The sequence below is a fragment of the Giraffa tippelskirchi genome, chromosome 3 (assembly GCF_054371585.1).
Source record: "Giraffa tippelskirchi isolate mGirTip1 chromosome 3, T2T-mGirTip1v1.2.pri, whole genome shotgun sequence".
Classification (NCBI taxonomy): domain Eukaryota; kingdom Metazoa; phylum Chordata; class Mammalia; order Artiodactyla; family Giraffidae; genus Giraffa; species Giraffa tippelskirchi.
Window position 1 is genome coordinate 37,668,031 of NC_137277.1, and position 17,216 is coordinate 37,685,246.

General features: G+C 51.2%; 1 protein-coding gene across 1 annotated transcript in view; it reads right to left on the reverse strand.

Moving 5' to 3' along the window:
* PITPNM3 (PITPNM family member 3) overlaps positions 1–17,216 on the reverse strand; it is a 92,552-nt gene that overhangs the window by 22,270 nt on the left and 53,066 nt on the right. Inside the window, exons 5-6 of the mRNA XM_081579651.1 lie at positions 1,398–1,474; positions 586–821 (exon numbers count right to left, since the gene is read on the reverse strand). Of these exons, the coding sequence (XP_081435777.1) occupies positions 586–821; positions 1,398–1,474 (313 nt within the window). The remainder of the gene's footprint in view (positions 1–585; positions 822–1,397; positions 1,475–17,216) is intronic.

A 17,216-nucleotide genomic window follows, 5' to 3' on the forward strand; every position in this document is an offset into this window, starting at 1 on the left:
CCCCCCGCGCCGCCCGGGTCACACAGTTGGAACTCAAGCTCAGGATGACTGAAGAGCCCACGCCCCTCACCAGGTTATGCTACTCTCAAAACACACCCAAAAATCACCTCCTCCAGGAAGCCGCCCTGGCCTTCTCTCTGAGTGTCCACAACACCATATGCCACCTCCAACTGGGCACATATCTCTACTGGCTCTGACTGTGTGGCTTGAGAGTGGGGCTGCCTGACTTTGACTCCTGGGTCCCTGGGCTGCATAACCCTGGAGGAAACTGCTTAACCTCTCAATGCCTCAGCTTCATTATCTGGGCCAACAAGACCAGGAGTGCTGAGCACAGCAAGGGAGTCTGAGCTGTCTATCATGGGGCACCAGCACCACCCAGCCCCTGGCAGAGGAGGATTCTGGGTGTGTTAACCCCTTTAGACTCCTGCTGACCACTTCCCTCCAGTGACACTCATGGTCAGTCAGGATCTGACACCCCAGGGAGGCTTTGGCAGGCACCCACCTGTCCATGTGGCAGGGGCAGCCCCTCTGGTTAGGCACCTCCCACCCGGCCCAGCCAGCCCAAACAAGCAGAAAAGAACTCACTTGGAGACAAGCGAGAAAGCCTCCGAGCAGATGGCAGGACAGGGGACGAACTTGACGAGGATGTGGCCCAGGGCTGCGGGGAAGTGGGCGCGCATGACCTTCTCCAGCACGGAGCTGAAGGTGTGGATGTCAGCCACCTTGCAGGATGGGTCCCCCGAGCCCGTGTCCAGGACATTCCCCCCGTGCAGCACCAGCAGGAGGACATGCGTCTTGCAGGAGCGCTGTGGGCAGCCTTCCTGAGAGGGACATTAATCAGGATAGAGGGAGAGACAGGCAGTGCTGGGGGTGGGGGAGAGGGGAGGGAAGGCGGGGGGCACACAGAGAATCACACACACACAGGAGACTCTGATGGCACCTCCTGTGTTTTCAGAGTGAGGGGCATGGGCTGCCAGAAGGGCAAGCCGCTCCGTGTCAGTGTGGGATGAGTCCCAAAGACTTCTTATTTGTACGGGGGCTGGGAGCCCAAAGAAGGACAGTGTGTGTTTGGTCGTTCAAGCATATGGGACTCTTTTGTGACCCCATGGACTGTAGCCCACCAGACTCCTCTGTCCATGGATTCTCCAGGCAAGAATACTGGCATGGATTGCCATTTCCTTCTCCAGGGGATCTTCCCAACCCAAGGATCGAAACCCTGTCTCCTGCATTGGCAGGTGGCTTCTTTACCAGGGAAGCCCAGAGAGGGACAGAGACCACCAGGTCACACAGAAAGTCCAATGAGGAGCTGGGTGAAAACTGGGTGGCCTGCCTACCAGCTAAGGACTCTTCCTAACTTTCTGACCCCAGAGGTGGCCCAGACACCCCCAGAAACCCACCTCATTGTCTTCATGGATCTCAATGCTTCCTTGGGCTGGGAACCTCTGTCTTCTCAAGGAAACCCGGTACAGTTCTCCTGTAGGGCGGGGAATGGAGGACTCAGCATCTCCAGGCCTCCCTCACAGAGACTGGACAATTCCTGGGCCCTAGCTGGCTCATGGCCTGGGCTCCCAGGAGAACTGGAACGATAGCATCCGGAGCTTGGGAGGGTCACACCCCCCAGCCCCCACCTCCTACATCAACACAACCTAAAACCTTTCTCCTCCTTGGGAAAGGGAGGCCAGCAGTGAGGCCAGACATGATGAGGTCCCTGAGGCCAGGAGGGGTGTCCCAGAAGGGAACCCTCCTGCTCTTCCCCCCCTCCCCGGTAACTTTAGCAGCAGGATGAGTGTCGTCTTGTGACTCCCAGATACAGATGGAAACTTGGACCAAGCATTCTCTGAAAATAACTAGAGGAGCTGGATAAAAGATTTTTTAAAGATCTGCTTGAAGCTCTCAAAGTGACTGCTGCTGCTGCTGCTAAGTCGCTTCAGTCGTGTCCGACTCTGTGCGACTCCATGGACTGTAGCCCTCCAGGCTCCTCCGTCCATGGGATTTTCCAGGCAAGAGTGCTAGAGTGGGTTGCCATTTCCTTCTCCAAGCTCAAAGTGACTGCAAAGCCTTAAATAATGGGACCCCAGTCCCAGGGAGGTAGAACCTCTGAGAGGCAAAGCCAGCATCTGGAACCGTGCGTGCTGTCTTTCACGAGCTTCGGGGCTGACCACTGCCAGGAATCTTTCCTTGCTTCTCTCAGCGGCCACCTCCTCCTCCAGGAAGCACTTCCGAGCATCCAGCCCTGCCTGAGCTCCTGTTGCTCTACATACGTGCAGGATTCCGTACACGACAGCTGTGGACCAAATCTGGCCCGCCATCTGTTTTTGTAAGTAAAGTTTTATTGGGACACAGCCGGCTCTTTCATTTATGTATTGTCTGTGGCTGCCTGTGCCACAGTGGCAGAGTTAACTGGTCATCACAGAGTCCTTACAGCCGGCAAAGCCTAAACTATGGACTATCTGACCCCTTACAGAACAGTTTGTCTGATCTCACACCCACATTTCTGAAAGCCACTGCGCTAGACTCTCAGGTGGCAAGAGGCCTTTAATACATCCAATTGCCCCCTCACGGCCCACGCAGTGATGCCAGCCATGGAGAAATCCTCACCACCTCTCCTTTCTCCCCATGAGAAGGGTACTGTTTCCTCTGTGTGGCTGAACCACACGGTTGGACTGTGAGCCACTTGTTCATCTCCAATTACTGGGAACTCACTCACCGCTAAGGCAGTGGGCTCTAGACAGGACGGCCCTCTCTCCTTCCCACTCCACCCCCACCTCCTGTCTCGAGCCTGCAGCACCCACTAGGAGTCACATCTGGGGAGTGGCCTTCCCAGGGACTTTGCGGGCAATCCTGTGGTGGGTGTGGGTGAGAGCCCTGGCCAACACGTTTCTGAGTCAGCAACATCTCACCCGCTTCCGGTCCCAGGGGAGGGCGCGTCTGCAAAGAATTCCAAGTGAGAAGCTTTGCTCAGCCGGGAAGTGCATTTCTGAAATAGCGTGTCCTCACGGACACAGCTCTGGTCTAAGGGTAACTGCTTTATGAGCTTGGAGCTGCTGCCCACACAGACAGGAAATCGTTTCCCCGATGATGGAGGGGGTTGCCTTGAAGGAGGAAGAAAAAAAACTTGTTTTAAGGCTGGACTCTGCCCAGCACTTACTCAGGCTCCTTCAATGGCTCAGGCTCTTCTCTCTTATTTCTAACATCCTATAGACCTTGCCCTGGGCTTGGCTAAAAGAGGCCTGCGCCCCGTCTTCAGGACAGGATCATAATAAAAGACACAAGTAAAGGATGCGTTTTTATTGAGCACCTATTATGTCCCAGGCATTATGAGCTTTACAGGTACCATCTCAGATAGCCCCCACAGTTAGCCTCTGAGCTGTAGTCCTCTTCTTATTAGCCCCATTTTACAGATGAGAAGACTGAGGCTCCAACAACCAGGGTCACTTGCCCCAAACCACACAGCTAATTAAGACTAAGTGAGCTGCCCCACACTTAGTGGAAGACGATGCTTGACAAAGTGATTCCCCTCCCATCCCCCTGACCTCCACAGCTTCCCAATGAGGCAGTCATGACAATCTCCTTTCTGCAGAAAAAAAACAGGAGCACAAACTGATAAGTGACACCTTGAAGACCAAAGTCCCCAAGACCTCTTCCCAATGCACTTGAAACAGTCTGCTAGTGGGAAACCCCAAGAAGGGACGCTGACTGTCGCTTCCCCAGGATGAAGCGACCATACCTCGTAGTGCATGCATCCTTGTGCATGCAGCTCTGGGGCAGGTGGACCAGGAGGAACCAGGAGCTGAGCAGAGCTGAGGTCATGGGCAGGAAGCCTGGGAGATCCCTCACTTCTGGAGCTGGGGGAGACCTAGTTGGGATCGTGGACTTTGGAGCCAGAATGCCTGAATACAAATGTAGGCTCTTTTTTTTTAAATTAATTCATTTTTTCGGCTGCACCAGATCTTTGATGCAGCACACAGGCTTCTCTTATGAAATGTGGGCTCTAGAGCTCACAGGTTCAATAGTTGTGGCACTTGGGCTAAGTTGCCCCACAGTACATGGGATCTGGGTTCCCTGACCAGTGATCGAACCCATGTTCCCTTCATTGGAAGGTGGATTCTTAACCATTGGACCACAAGGGAAGTCCCCAAATATAGGCTCTTACCAGCTGTGAGTTCTGTGCCTCAGTTTCCTCATCTGGAATATGGGCATAATAATAGAAGCTACCTTATAGAGTGGATGATGAGGATAAAGGAACTCATATATACAATGTGCTTAGGACAGGGCCTGGAACATGGTAATTGCTATTTAAGCGTTAGTAGTTGTTTATTATTATTATTACTATGATCCAGGGTGCATCAGGGTGGGTGGGGAGCAGGGCACAGAGCCAGGGCCACAGCTGACACAATGGGGCCAGAAGCTGATGGGAATGTCACCACCTCCACACTCCTGCCCTGCCCCCAAGTCCCTCCCTGAGACCTGGCAGGCTCCCCAGCCTCACTGGGCTGGATGCCTGCTTGCAGTGTGATTACAGAATTAAATACTGTGATTGCCACAAATTACCATAGCGAGGCTATAAATAAGTTGCAGGGAAGACAGGAGGGTCCTGCCATCTCCTGGGCACCATGCCCTCCGTTAGGTGAGGACCGCATCCTGTACCCTCGCTGGTTACACAGACTCAGAGCACCTGCATCCTTGATCTTCCTGTGGTCAGCTCCCTTGGGGCCCACATGATGCTCTGGGCATCAAATCTATGCTGAATCCTGGACACAAACAATGCTGAGGCAGTTCCTGGCTCAGAGGAGACAAGAGACCAGCAAGGTTGCCCTCAGCATCCCTCACCCCTTCTCTAGCTGAGGGGAAGAGTCTGACCTCTCAAGCTGTTTGAAGACGGAGACTTGCTTCCTTTTAATGCACAGAAGTCAGAGATGCTTTGCTCTAGGAAAGGGGAGGAGGGGAGACTTCACCTGCCAGATCTGGATTCTGGCCCCTTGAGAGCTGACTAACAGGAGCAGAGTTTCCCCATCTCCAGTCTTAGAAGAGGCTTCTGTAGACAAGCTGAAAGGCAGTTTAGTACCCGTCTGCTGGTATCTTGCCCACAAGGGTTCTGCTCCTCTAAGAACCAGACATTCCTACCACAATGATTGAGGCCACTGGCTCTGAATCACCCAAAGACACAGCTCTCACTCTTTCACACCTTTGCTCATCCTGAACCCTCTGCCTGGTAAGACCTTCCTCCTCTGCAGACCAGCAAACTCCTACCTAACCTTCAAGACCCCACTCAATTGTCACCACCTCTGGAAAGCTTTCTGAGATCTAATCAGAGATGGTTATCTCACAGTGTGCCTCGTGGGGCCTGGCTTGTTGCTGTGAGATTACTTGTCTATTTTCTCATCAGACTGTGGACCTCTTGAGAGCAGGGCTTATCAGTGGTCAGGACCTAGCATGGCATTTTTGTGAAAACTTATTGCAAGTGAAGATCCCAGGGTGCACATGACCTAGGAGACATCTCTATGCTATCAACCCCCTAGGAGAAATCAGGATCAAGGGAGCATCATCCACTGGGAGGTACATTCCTTGGAAGTCCCCAGAGGAGTGCTATCAGGAACCTCTGGGAATTCTAGAACAGTCTGGCCTGGGCCTTATCACTCTGCCCCTAGAGGCTGTCCCAGAGCCAGTGGTGACAAAAGCTGGTGGCAGGGGTTCCTGGGTGATGGGAAGCCACATGCCAGGGGCCCCAGGACCTCATTGTCAGGCTGCTTGTTTCTTCCTGTTCATTTCTGTTTGCAAGGCCTTCCTCAGGCTGGGTCCCTGCCGTGCCCAGATTTTGGGCGGGGTGAGCCCACAGCTGTTTTTGCGACAACGTTTTGTGATGAGCTCTGAGGCAAGCCAGCTACTGCCATGCCTGTGCTTGGCACCCTTGCCAGCACTGGCACCCGGACCAGTGGCCCACCCAGCTCACCATGGCTCCTCCTGCCAGTGGAAGAATAGAGGCTATTTTTGCTTAATCACAACCTTGGAAAGGCACAAATCGTGATCATCCCTTCTAATTACCGATGTGCCACACTGCTCTCGAGACAAAAGCCAAGGTCATCACCCACGCGCTCGGCACCCTAAGCAGAGCGTCACTCGGGTTGGCCGAAGACTCTGTCTCCATCTCTCTTGCCACCCGCCACTGGGGACCCACAAGGAGTAGATGCTGGCAGTGCCCCCAGGCTAAAGCTGACCACTCAATTTTACCCTCCTTCTACCAGCCCTGACAGTCGCCCTGTCTCTCTCTTAAGTCACCCCCACAGGGTCAACTGAACAGAACTAGACCCAGCTTGAGACCACATGGCATGTTCTGAGACATGTCTGCAAAAATATCTAATCCTTTAGAGCACGTTGAAGCACACGCATGGGCAAACACACACACACGCACACGTTTTTCTGGATGAGCCCAATGGCTTGGCTGTCCCACTCCGATGCAGGAGAGAGGAGCTAGATCTAGAAATGTCTGGGAATATCTAGAGCTTCATTCACCAGCAAGCAGGGGGTTCAGACCACAGCCCCAACCGCCCCCCCGCCAGGAGACCCACATGGAGAAGGGCACACACACAGGATACGGGCATAGACAGAGTTCTAGGATGGGAAATGTATGCCCTAGTCAGAGGGTGATCTTGAGCACTCTCCCCACCATTGCAAAATGAGAGGGTAGGACTACATTCCCTCTTTTTTTAAAGCTTTTTTTTTAATGTGGACCATTTTAAAAGTCTTCATTGAATTTGCTACAATATTGCTTCTGTTTCATGTTTTGGGTTTTGGGGTATGAGGCATATGGAATCTTAGCTCCCCAAGCAAGGATCAAACCCACACCACCTTCATTGGAAGGTGAAGTCTTAACCACTGGACCACCAGGGAAGTCCCCTGGATTCCCTCTTAAGAGTCAGGCAGTCGGAGATTCCATGAGTCCAAGTGTGCTGTGTGAGCTCAAGCATCCATGCCCAGCAGAATTATACCCTTGGACCCTAATGGGACCTGCGGGCAGGATGGGTGAGTTGCTTTGAGGGACCTCAGAGGAAGGAAGAGGAATCAGAACATGGCAGATGGCAGATGTCACCTGGATTTTCAAAGTGGTTGGTTGCACCTAGGGAGTGTCATGTCAAATTCCAGACAAGATCTATTGCAAATTACAAAAACAAGTGTTTGGGGGGCCATTAGAAAAGGAAGCAATGGCCCCCAGAGCTCTGATAGGCTCACTTGGACCTCTCTGGCCAACCCCATCTCATTGCTTGTTGGGTGGGGTCACTGGACTGGGAATGCACTGAGAAAGCACCAAGGGCTTAGGGCATCTTGGGGAGGAGGGACTCTGGCAGATGACAAACCAGGTTGGAACTTTCAGCTCTCAAAGCAGCTCAAGGAGTATGGGTTTGTGAACGGGGCCAGGACACGGATGGGATGGTGTGAAGCAGGGTAAAGAATGAGCCTTTGTTGGATAGTTCTAAAACTTTTTTGAAACAGTGAAATCTTTTGTCCAGTGCAGTTTTCCTTAGGAGGCCAATTTGTAGAACTTGTGAAAGTGGGCAGCTCTGGCTGAAGCAGGTTGGGGAGCCCAGAGCCCCACTTCCTTACTCCCCTCACCTTTGCCTTAGGCAACAACTGAGGGCTCCAGAGAACAATTAAAAAGCCACCGACCTTGTTCGCCAGACAGACTTCAGGCCACCCTCCTCCCTGGTGCCCCAGTCCTGGGCTTTATGCAAAATAGCAATCTAGGTGGAGGGGTGGGATGAAGGGTTAGAGGCCTGTTAGTGGAAGAAAACACAGAATATTTATAAGTGGTTTTCTCTGGATGGTGGGACAATGTGTGATTTTTTTTAACTTTCTACTTTTCTCTGTTTTCCAATTTTCCTCTAGCAAACTCGTTTCTTTTAGTTTAAAACTATTTATGAATACATCGAATGAATGCAGTACAAGTATGTGTCATATTTACAATAAGAACATTTTCAACATGCTATCATATAACTCCTGATTCTACTAAATGCAAATACTACAGACAAAACAAAGTGAAGTGCTCTGCCCTCTGGGAGCCGAGAGCAAATGAGGGAACGCAAAAAGGAAAAGAAATATTATAGAAGAAAAGAACAAATGGGAAACCCGATGAGTGAGTCACCATCCTGCATTTGAGTTAAAAATTCAATTTGACATCACTTGCCAATTCCTCTTCCATTGGTTATTGCCCAAACCTGTGTTAGGGCTGAAAGTACCAAGATGAATCAGATATACAGCAGGTGACTATGAGGATCTCTTAGTACTTGAGAGTCACATGATCAAGGTCAGGTCACTCGACAAAGATTTATGTCATGTGACCAAGCCCAGTCACATGACCAAAGGCTGCAAACCGTTTTAGCGAGGGTAATGGGACCCCCTAAAGGTAGTCAGCCTCTGAGGCTGCACACACTAGAGACTTTGGAATGAGGAGGGGTCATCCCTGTTTTGTCCCTGCAGCTCAGGCCACTTTGAGGACATGTCTGGAGCCCAGTAACTGGGAAGGAAAGTTAAAGAATGAAGCCCAGCCTGGGGAAGAACAGGCTCCATAGAACACAGTGGCTGCCTGCAAATCCCAGCTGAGCTGCGTTTGGGTCATGGGAGCAAAGGTGTGGGATGAATGGGGGTGGGGATAGTTTCTGGAGAGTTCCAAATCAGCACAACTAAGGACATGTTTAACAGTTCAAGAGTGACCTGTGCTGGCCCAAAGGCAGGATGCTCTCTGCCCTCAGGAGGTTGTACAAGTAAGAGTGTAAGTGGTCACTCAGCAGGGGTGCTGGCAAGGACTGTTCATCCTGGAGTGGGGGATCTAGAGGCCGAGGCCCCTTCTGTGACTCCTCAACCCTTTCAGGGTCAGAAGCCCATCAAGTCAGCCTGGATTCATCTGGAGAATGAGGCCAAACCTTCAGGGATACTTGTCTCCACTAAGGCCTGACCTTCGCTAGGGTCTGGGTCCCAGATCCTAACTCTTGAAAACACACTTTTGGCCACCGCAAGGGAGCTTGGGGATAGCTCCGAGGAGCCACTCACCTGGGGGAAACCAGTGTGACCATCTTGAATTGGGCCCAGGGAAGGTTTCAGACATACAACCTAAGAACCCTTCCTGCCACTACACAGCGATGCTAGAAGGGCTTGGCATCTTCTCTCCTGGGGACTCTCCTATAATAAACACAGTCTTCCTCAAATGTGCCTTAAGTTTCTAGTCCTCATTCAGGCAAACTTCACATTCATCCTGAGGTGTTCTGCCCATTTTACAGATGAGAAAACTGAGGTTCAGAGAGGTTAAGTGAAAGGGTGTGGATATGAACTCAGGTCACCCAGCAAGGGCTCTTTCATCCTCCTGAAGCATCACCCCCAAAGGTGGGGGTAAGAAAGGGGTGTTCTTGTCAGTCTTTTAAATGCCTCCACATGGACTTCCCTGGTTGGTGCAGTGGATAGGACTTCGCCTGCCAATGAGGGGGACACAGGTACGATCCCTGATCCAGGAAGATTCTGTATGCTGCTCAGCAATTAAGCCTGAAAGCCACAATTACTGAGCCAGTGCTCTAGAGCCCGTGCTGCATGACAAGAGAAGCCACCATAATGAGATGCCTGTGCATCTCAATGAAGAACAGCCCCGGGACTTCCCTGCTGACCCAGCAGCTAAGACTCCATGCTCCCAAAGAAGGAAGCCCGAGTTTGATCCCTGATCAGGGGACTAGATCCCACATGCCACAACTAAAACTGGAACAGCCAAATAACTAAATAAAAAAGAGCCCTTGCTTGCCACTACTAGAGAAAGCTCACATGCGGCAATGAAGACCCAGCACAATCAAAACTAAAAGAAATAAATAAAATGCTTAAATGCCTCCACGCCACAGCCGGCCTGCAGAGCAATCCCTGCGAGGGAGGAAAAGAAGAGCGAGGCTGTGATTAGGAGCAGAAGCCTGCCTGAACCTTTGGGTCCTACTCTCTAAGGGACCCCGCCAAGCCAGCCCTGGCCCTGCTTGAAAGGCAGCACACAAAGGACCCCAACAGCACACTCCCCCACGGTAATCCCTTCATACAGAGTGAAGTCAGAAAGAGAAAAACAAATATCATTCATTAATGCCTATATGCGGAGTCTAGAAAAATGGTACAGATGAGATTATTTACAAAACAGAAATAGAGACACAGAAGTAGAGAACAAATATATGTACACCAAGGAGGGAAAGAAAGGGGTGGGATGAATTATGAGATTGGGATTTACATATACATACTATTGGTACATGCATGCATGTTCAGTCGCTTCAGTCGTGTCTGACCCTTTGCGATCCTATGGACTGTAGCCCGTCAGGCTCCTCTGTCCATGGGATTCTCGAGGCAAAAATACTGGACTGGGTAGCCATGCACTTCTCCAAGGGATCTTCCTGACCCAGGGATCGAAGCCACATCCCTTGCGACTCCTGCATTGCAGGCAGATTCTTTACCACTGAGCCACAGGGGAAGCCCCACAAACTATTGGTCTATGTATAAAACAGATAACTAATGAGAGCCAACTGCATAGCTCAGGGACCTCTACTCAGCTCTCTGTAGTGATTTAAACGGGAAGGAAATCCAAAAGAGAAGGGATATATGTATACGTATGTCTGATTCACTTTGTTGTACAACAGAAACTAACACAACGTTGCAAAGCAACTGTACTCCAGTAAAAATTAATTTAAAAAGAAAAGAAAAGAAATTACTCTAAAATGCCTCTTTCTCACTTCTCAGATGAACAGTTATCACCACCCAGCCACCCACCAGGGTGTGGTAAATCAGTCCCTCCTCATTCATTGCTGGTGAAATCGAAAACCAGTTCAACCTCTGTGGAGGTCAGTGTGGCAAGGTCATTCCAGACACAGAATGCCCTTGACCCAGCAATTCCAAGTCCATGTGCAAGACGACATGGGCACAACATTAACCATCATCACAGTCTTTATGGTATGGACAAGAGACAGAAAGCAACCTCTGTGGAAATTCCCTGATGGTCCAGTATATTAGGGCTCTGCACTTTCACGGCAGGGGGCGTGAGTTTGATCCTTGATCAAGAAACTAAGATCATGGAAGCCACGTAGCTCAGCCCAAAGAAAAGAAGAAAAAAGAAAGAAAGGAAAGCAACCTATGTGCCCACCAACAGGGGCCTGGTTCAATAAAGCAGCCCACAGTGAAATATGACACACCCTTTTCAAAGAAGGATGCTCCCTCAATGTATTCAATAGTCAAATACTCCCGATACGTTATCATCTGAGAAAAGTAAGGTGCAGAGTGGAAGGCACCGGATGCTACCATCTGTGTGGGGTATATATAAAGATATATATAAATGAATATTCATGGAGATGCTCATGTATGCAGAGAATATCTCTGGAATGTTCTAGAAGAACCTAGTCGCAATCGTGGCTTCTGGAAAGAGGGAGACACCCTCATTACCTTTGTTCCTTTAGAATTTTATATTTTATGCCATGTCCGTGTGCTATCTACTCGAGAGACAGATTAAAAATAAGAATTTTTTTTAAAGGGCACGGAGCAGGGTGTTTTGGGGATTTTTTTGGTTTGTTTTTTCCTGAGATACCAATTTGTATGTTCTCACCATTCCGGCTTCTTTGCCTCTGGGGAGCATTGTGGCAGAGCTTCCCGGCTCTTGTTTCCAAAAGCCCTTTTGTTTCCAAAAGCCCTTTTGTTCTCAGGAGAAAGGGATTTGAGGAGACAGAGGTTCCTCGAGACTAAAAAGAGATCGCCGCCCCCTGCCCCAGGCTGAGGGGAGAAGGCAGACTTAGTGGGGGTGCCCACCCAACTTGGGGGACTGTTGCAAGTCCAGGAAGATACAGAATGATTTGAAGGGGGTCTGGCTACCCTGTGCCACAAGCAGCCTGGCCCCTAAGCCAGGAGCCACAGACCAGGACAGAAGGGGCTGGGGCTTGGAGCCCCACAGAGGCCATGAGTGTGGACAGAGAGCTCCCAGCACACATGTGTGTGCCCACACACTGTTCCCCCACCAGGGTGGTGGGGAAGAGCCCTGGGGGCCTTGGAACCAGGGCAGGAAGAGGAGGAAAAGAGAAACCCCTGGAATCACAGAGTGGGGCTGTCTCACCAGTCCAGCTGGGTGGGTCTGCAGAGTCAAAATTACAAAGTGGCTTCTAGAAAAACAAAGAAACATCCCTGTCTGGATACTGAAACAGCTTTAAAAAAATAAAAGAAGGTGTGGTTCTTTCACCAGTAAGTCAGTGGATGGTGCAGTACGGGCTCCAAGTTCCCCTCCAGCTTCCCCCTCCCCACTCCCCAATGAGGCTCCCTCCTGCCAGATCACCACAGGCCGTCCCTCCACGGCCCCTCTCCTCAAGGCCAGGCTCTGCGGGGTTGGGGGTGAGGACTCTCCCCACAGTGACCTTCAGGGCTGGGAGAGGCCCAGGGCATCGTCCTCTGCCCCGCGGGTTTCCTCAATCAGGGAATGAAGTCCCGCCCACTGGACTCTCCTCCAGTCACGCTGCTTGAGAGCCTTCCTTTTCCTGCTGGAAACCCCCGACAGAATCATGACTAGACTCTAATTGCCCTACAGAAATCTCGTCACATCAGCCCCCACTGTCCTCTCCTGCGGCTTCCCCCATCCTGACCACGGCCCGTGTAGTCCTTCTGCAGGCCCCAATCTCCACCTACGTCTCCACCACGCATCTCACCCTCTCTGAGCACAGTAGCCTTTTGACTGTTTTCAAGCATCTCCTGCCCCTCTCGCCACAGGGCCTTTGCACATCCTGTTCTCTGTGTCTGGACTCGATCTCTCACCCTCTATGCCCACATAGCCCCTAGAGAAACCTCAGTGTTCCCTCCTCCTGGGGGTCTTCCCTTCTCACTCTTCTCCTCCCAAAAGCATCATGGCTTTCTGTTTCCTGGGACTAATCCTTATACTTTCAGTTTTGTGGTTATGTCACTTGTCTTTCCCTCCTCCAACACCCAGCAGACTGTAAGGTCCTTCAAGGCTGGAACTGAGTTTGTTTTTGTGCCATTTTATCTCCAGAGACTATTAAGGTCCTGGCATATAAAAGAGGCTCATTAAATATTTTTCAAACAAGCAGATGAATGAACTAATCATTTGTTCCCGTTTTGTGCCCCTCTGTGTGTCAGAAGCTGCACACATCCCAGGCAAAGCAGACACAGCACACGGAGCCTCGCGTAAATGACTGCATCGATGCTTTGACACACACAGTGGTGCACACTCACAAATGCACAGGCACACGTTTCCCTGCATGCACACACACACACACGAATGGACCATGCCAAGCATTGGCTTACGCACACGCACGCAAGAAAAGTGCTCCCAAGGCGGACGTCTGCCACCCTGAGCTCATTAAAGCCGGCTAAATATAGCCCGTCTGCAGCTGTGCTCAGCAAGCTGCCCACACAGGCCAGGAAAAGATACCAGTTACCAGGCAGAGAGTGGGGAGGCCAGCCATGGGCTGGGGGCTTCATGTACCACACCTATGTGGGGCTCCTGGGGGTGCCAAGGGGATGCAAGTACTCAGGATGGGTAACCTTTGATGGCTGGTCTGGACATTCAGAGCTGTTCCTTTAGTCCCTGATCCCAGGCAGTGGGAGGTGAAGTCAAGTCCGCATGACAGCATGGTCATCTTCCCCCTCTCCCTTTTCGGGGTAACCTACAGGATCTTCTGATAGTTATTGGGGTCAAGGAGCCAAGATCAGCCCAGGATCTGGGACTGGAGCCAGGACACAGCCTGGGACACATTGAGACTTTGTCGGTGCCTTGGGTAAAGGCTTGGTCAGGATGAAGATCAAGGGATGGTCTGGAACCAGGACTGGGATTTAGTCTTGACCACTGTTGGGGTCCACTGAGTTCAGAGATCCACTACTCACCTTGCTCTAACAAGCAGACACGGCCATGGGCAGACCCACCCCATGCCCTGGGCACTGCCTGCTACCCTGCACTGGCCCCGGGGAAAGCCATTTGATGACTACAAGTGCAGGTCACATGAGCAGGTCACACTGTATTCCACACAGACTGGGTCCAACTCCAAGGGCACAGTAGGAAGTCCTCCTGTCTGCCTGCCCCCTCCTCCCACCCACCACAGGTGCAGATGAGAGAGAGGAAGTCCCTCTGACTTGCACTTTTCTGCGCACATCCTGGACTGCATGGATTTTGGGGGGTGTTCGTGGAGCTGGCTCTTGGAGAGGGTACCTGTGTGACACAGGGGATGGTGGGGCACTTCTCCCAGTACCTGGGGTGACCAGAAAGGGGAAAAATAGGAAAATGGGAGCTCAGACCAGACATGAGACTAAGCTCTGGAGACAGAGGTGTGAAGAGATCTGGGTTTGGGAACATTCGGTGGAAGGTTGTCTACCCCTGAGCCTGGCGGGCTACAGTTCATAGGGTCACAAAGAGTTGGACATGGCTGAAGGGACTTAGCACGTGTGCATTCATCTTCTCAGTGTGACGCAGTTGTGATGACTACAGCCCTTTCCAGCATCCAAGTGTTCATGAAGATCCATATAGAGCACCCGGTGCACTGTGAAGCTGCTGAGAGGCCAAGGGAGTGGGAATGGAGAGAGTGACGCAGCCATTGGTCTCCTGGGAGAGTCACGCTCCTCCCTGGAGTGGGACCTGGTGGGCAGGGGAAGGAGAGTTACTGCACCCACCAAACAAATGGCTGTGCCCCCAGCCTCCTCTGTGATGACAGTAGGTCCTGGCAGGAAGCAGGTAGACCCACTCCCTGATCCAAACAGCTGTGAATGGAGTAGAGGGCAGAGGCCAAGAGGGCTGGGTCCCAAGGTAATCACTCTGGAAGCCCAAGTCCTTCCTAGCGTCCCTTGCTAGCATTTGCAAGCATCCCCTCCAGCGGGCTGGATGCACTGCTCCAGCTTTCCATCTAGCTTAAGAGAAAACTGTGCTTGGAGCTCCTTTTAGAAGTCAGTGTGGAAAGGAAGGGGAAAGCAATGTGGAAAAGGTGGGAAGCTAGGTCATGCCAAGGAAAGTCTCATCCTTTACTGGAGAGGAATCACGAGAGGGCATCGGGGGGTGTGAGGACAAGTCTGCCAACTCTGAAGTTCTCTCTGACACTCTAGAGGAAGAATCAAAATGGGAGAGACCAGAGGCAGGGAGGCCAGCATGGGGGGCTGGATTTGTCCAGGGGAGAGAAGATGGTGGCTTCAACTGGAGAAGGGATGGGGAACAGAGCATGTGGAGGCATTAAGAACTCTCCTGGGGTCAGAATGGGTGCTCTTGAGGGTACAATCTGGCTCTGGAAAGTGACAGGGAAGGAAAAGTCTAGAACCCCCAGGTGGCTCGCTTGAGCTTGCAGAAAATGGTGCCATTCACTTTTTATAGAAGAAGAGGAGTGAGGTTCAATGAACAGGTAATAAGCTCCCCAAGTCCTTGAATCCAGCACCATGTCGGTGCCACAAAGTTTTAGTCACTTAGTCATGTCTGACTCTTTGTGGCCTGATGGACTGCAGCCTGCCAGGCTCCTCTGTCCATGGGATTTTCTAGGCAAGAATACTAGAAGGGGCTGTCATTCCCTTCTCCAGGGTATCTTCCCGACCCAGGGATCAAACCCTGGTCTCCTGCATTGCAAGCAGATTCTTTGCCATCTGAGCCACCATGGAAGCCCTCAGGTGCCGGAAGCACTCTGTAAATGTTGGCTGCCCTGTGGGGCAGTGTGAACACGACAGGACAGCAAGACATGCAGGCAAAGGAGACCAGAAGACAGAGGCAGCTGCAGAAAATCAGAGAGCTAGAACGTCAGAGCTGGAAGGGGCTCCACGTACAGACAGGCTGGAGACCAGCCACAGGCGGAGGCTGGGGCTCTGCAGCAAGTCGGTGGGTGGAGTAGGGGGGCCAGATCTCTTGCACCCCAACCTGAGCACCTGTCTCTCCTCTGCCCCTCCCTTGCCCCCCATGCACTGGCTCCCTAGGCTTCCTCAAGCCTCGTTCCAAATGCCAAGCACAAGCCAGAGGCAGCCAGTTGCCAATGCATCAGTGCAGCTGCAGCAGGAAGGCTGGGCTGCCTGGCAGAGGAGGCAGGATTCCAGAACACCCCCTCAAGCCTCCCACCCAGGATCACTGAAGACAGGGCCTCACAACCCTGTACCTGCACAGGAACTGGGGCCCATGTAGGCCCATTCCCCAGACTCTTCCCAGGCTCTATGGCCAGCTCAGGAGGGCTCCCTGGGGACTCAGACTGTGACAGTGACAGCGGAGCCGGCCACGGGACCAGTAGAGCATGGAAAAGACTAAGCTCCAAGAGATGCTAAGATGCAGCTCCTACACCCTCACCAGGTATTCTAACCTCATCCAAAAGCCAATGATAAGTGAGAACCAGGGAACGCTTCCTATGTGTGGGGTGCAGACCCTGACACCCGCGTGTATTACCTCTATGCCCACGGTGACTTTAGAAGTAAAGTAGACATTATGATCACCTTTCCACAACTGAATAAACCGAGGCCCAGAAATGTTTAAGGGAACTTGCCCAAAGCAGCACAGAGAGCAAATGAAGCAACTGGACTTCAAACCCAGGTCTGATACCTTTAAAGCTCAGATGCACGAGTCCCGGGATTTTCTGACTACTCATTCAGGGCAATTTGCACCACCTCCCACCTTGTTTTTAGTGACATTTTGAAAAACCAAATGGAAAAATTAAATAAGATAATATACACAGAAGCATAACATAAATGATAGAGCACGTTATAAATGTCAGGCATTGCCATTATTCTGTTTCTATTCAGGGTCACAGACATTTATTTTGCCACAAATCACCATCAACTACCGCCATCATTTCATAAAAGAAAAGGTATTTGAATGCCATAATGTGTAGACAGGACAAAATTATGGAATAAAAGTCCCGTTCTCGCAACTGAATGGGTTCAACATCACAATAAAACACATTACAGAACAGTTGTTTTGTCTCATTGTCAAAAATGTTGGGTTTGTGCTTGGGAATTACCACCCTCAATGACCACTTCAGCTCAGAAATTCTTCCATGCATCTATAGTTGTTCTTTACTAAACAAGAATATGCTTCAGGAGCAGACATGGATGAAAACCTTCAGCAGTATCATTCTGACTAAAATCTATAACCATGGTATAAAAAAAAAAATGGCTTTGCCTCTCCTTAAACATGCATTTTTCCAACCAAGTCCGGAAGACACCAAACGTCTGATCAGTGTATTGTGTCTGTGCAGAACAGAGCTGTGGTTGGCGTC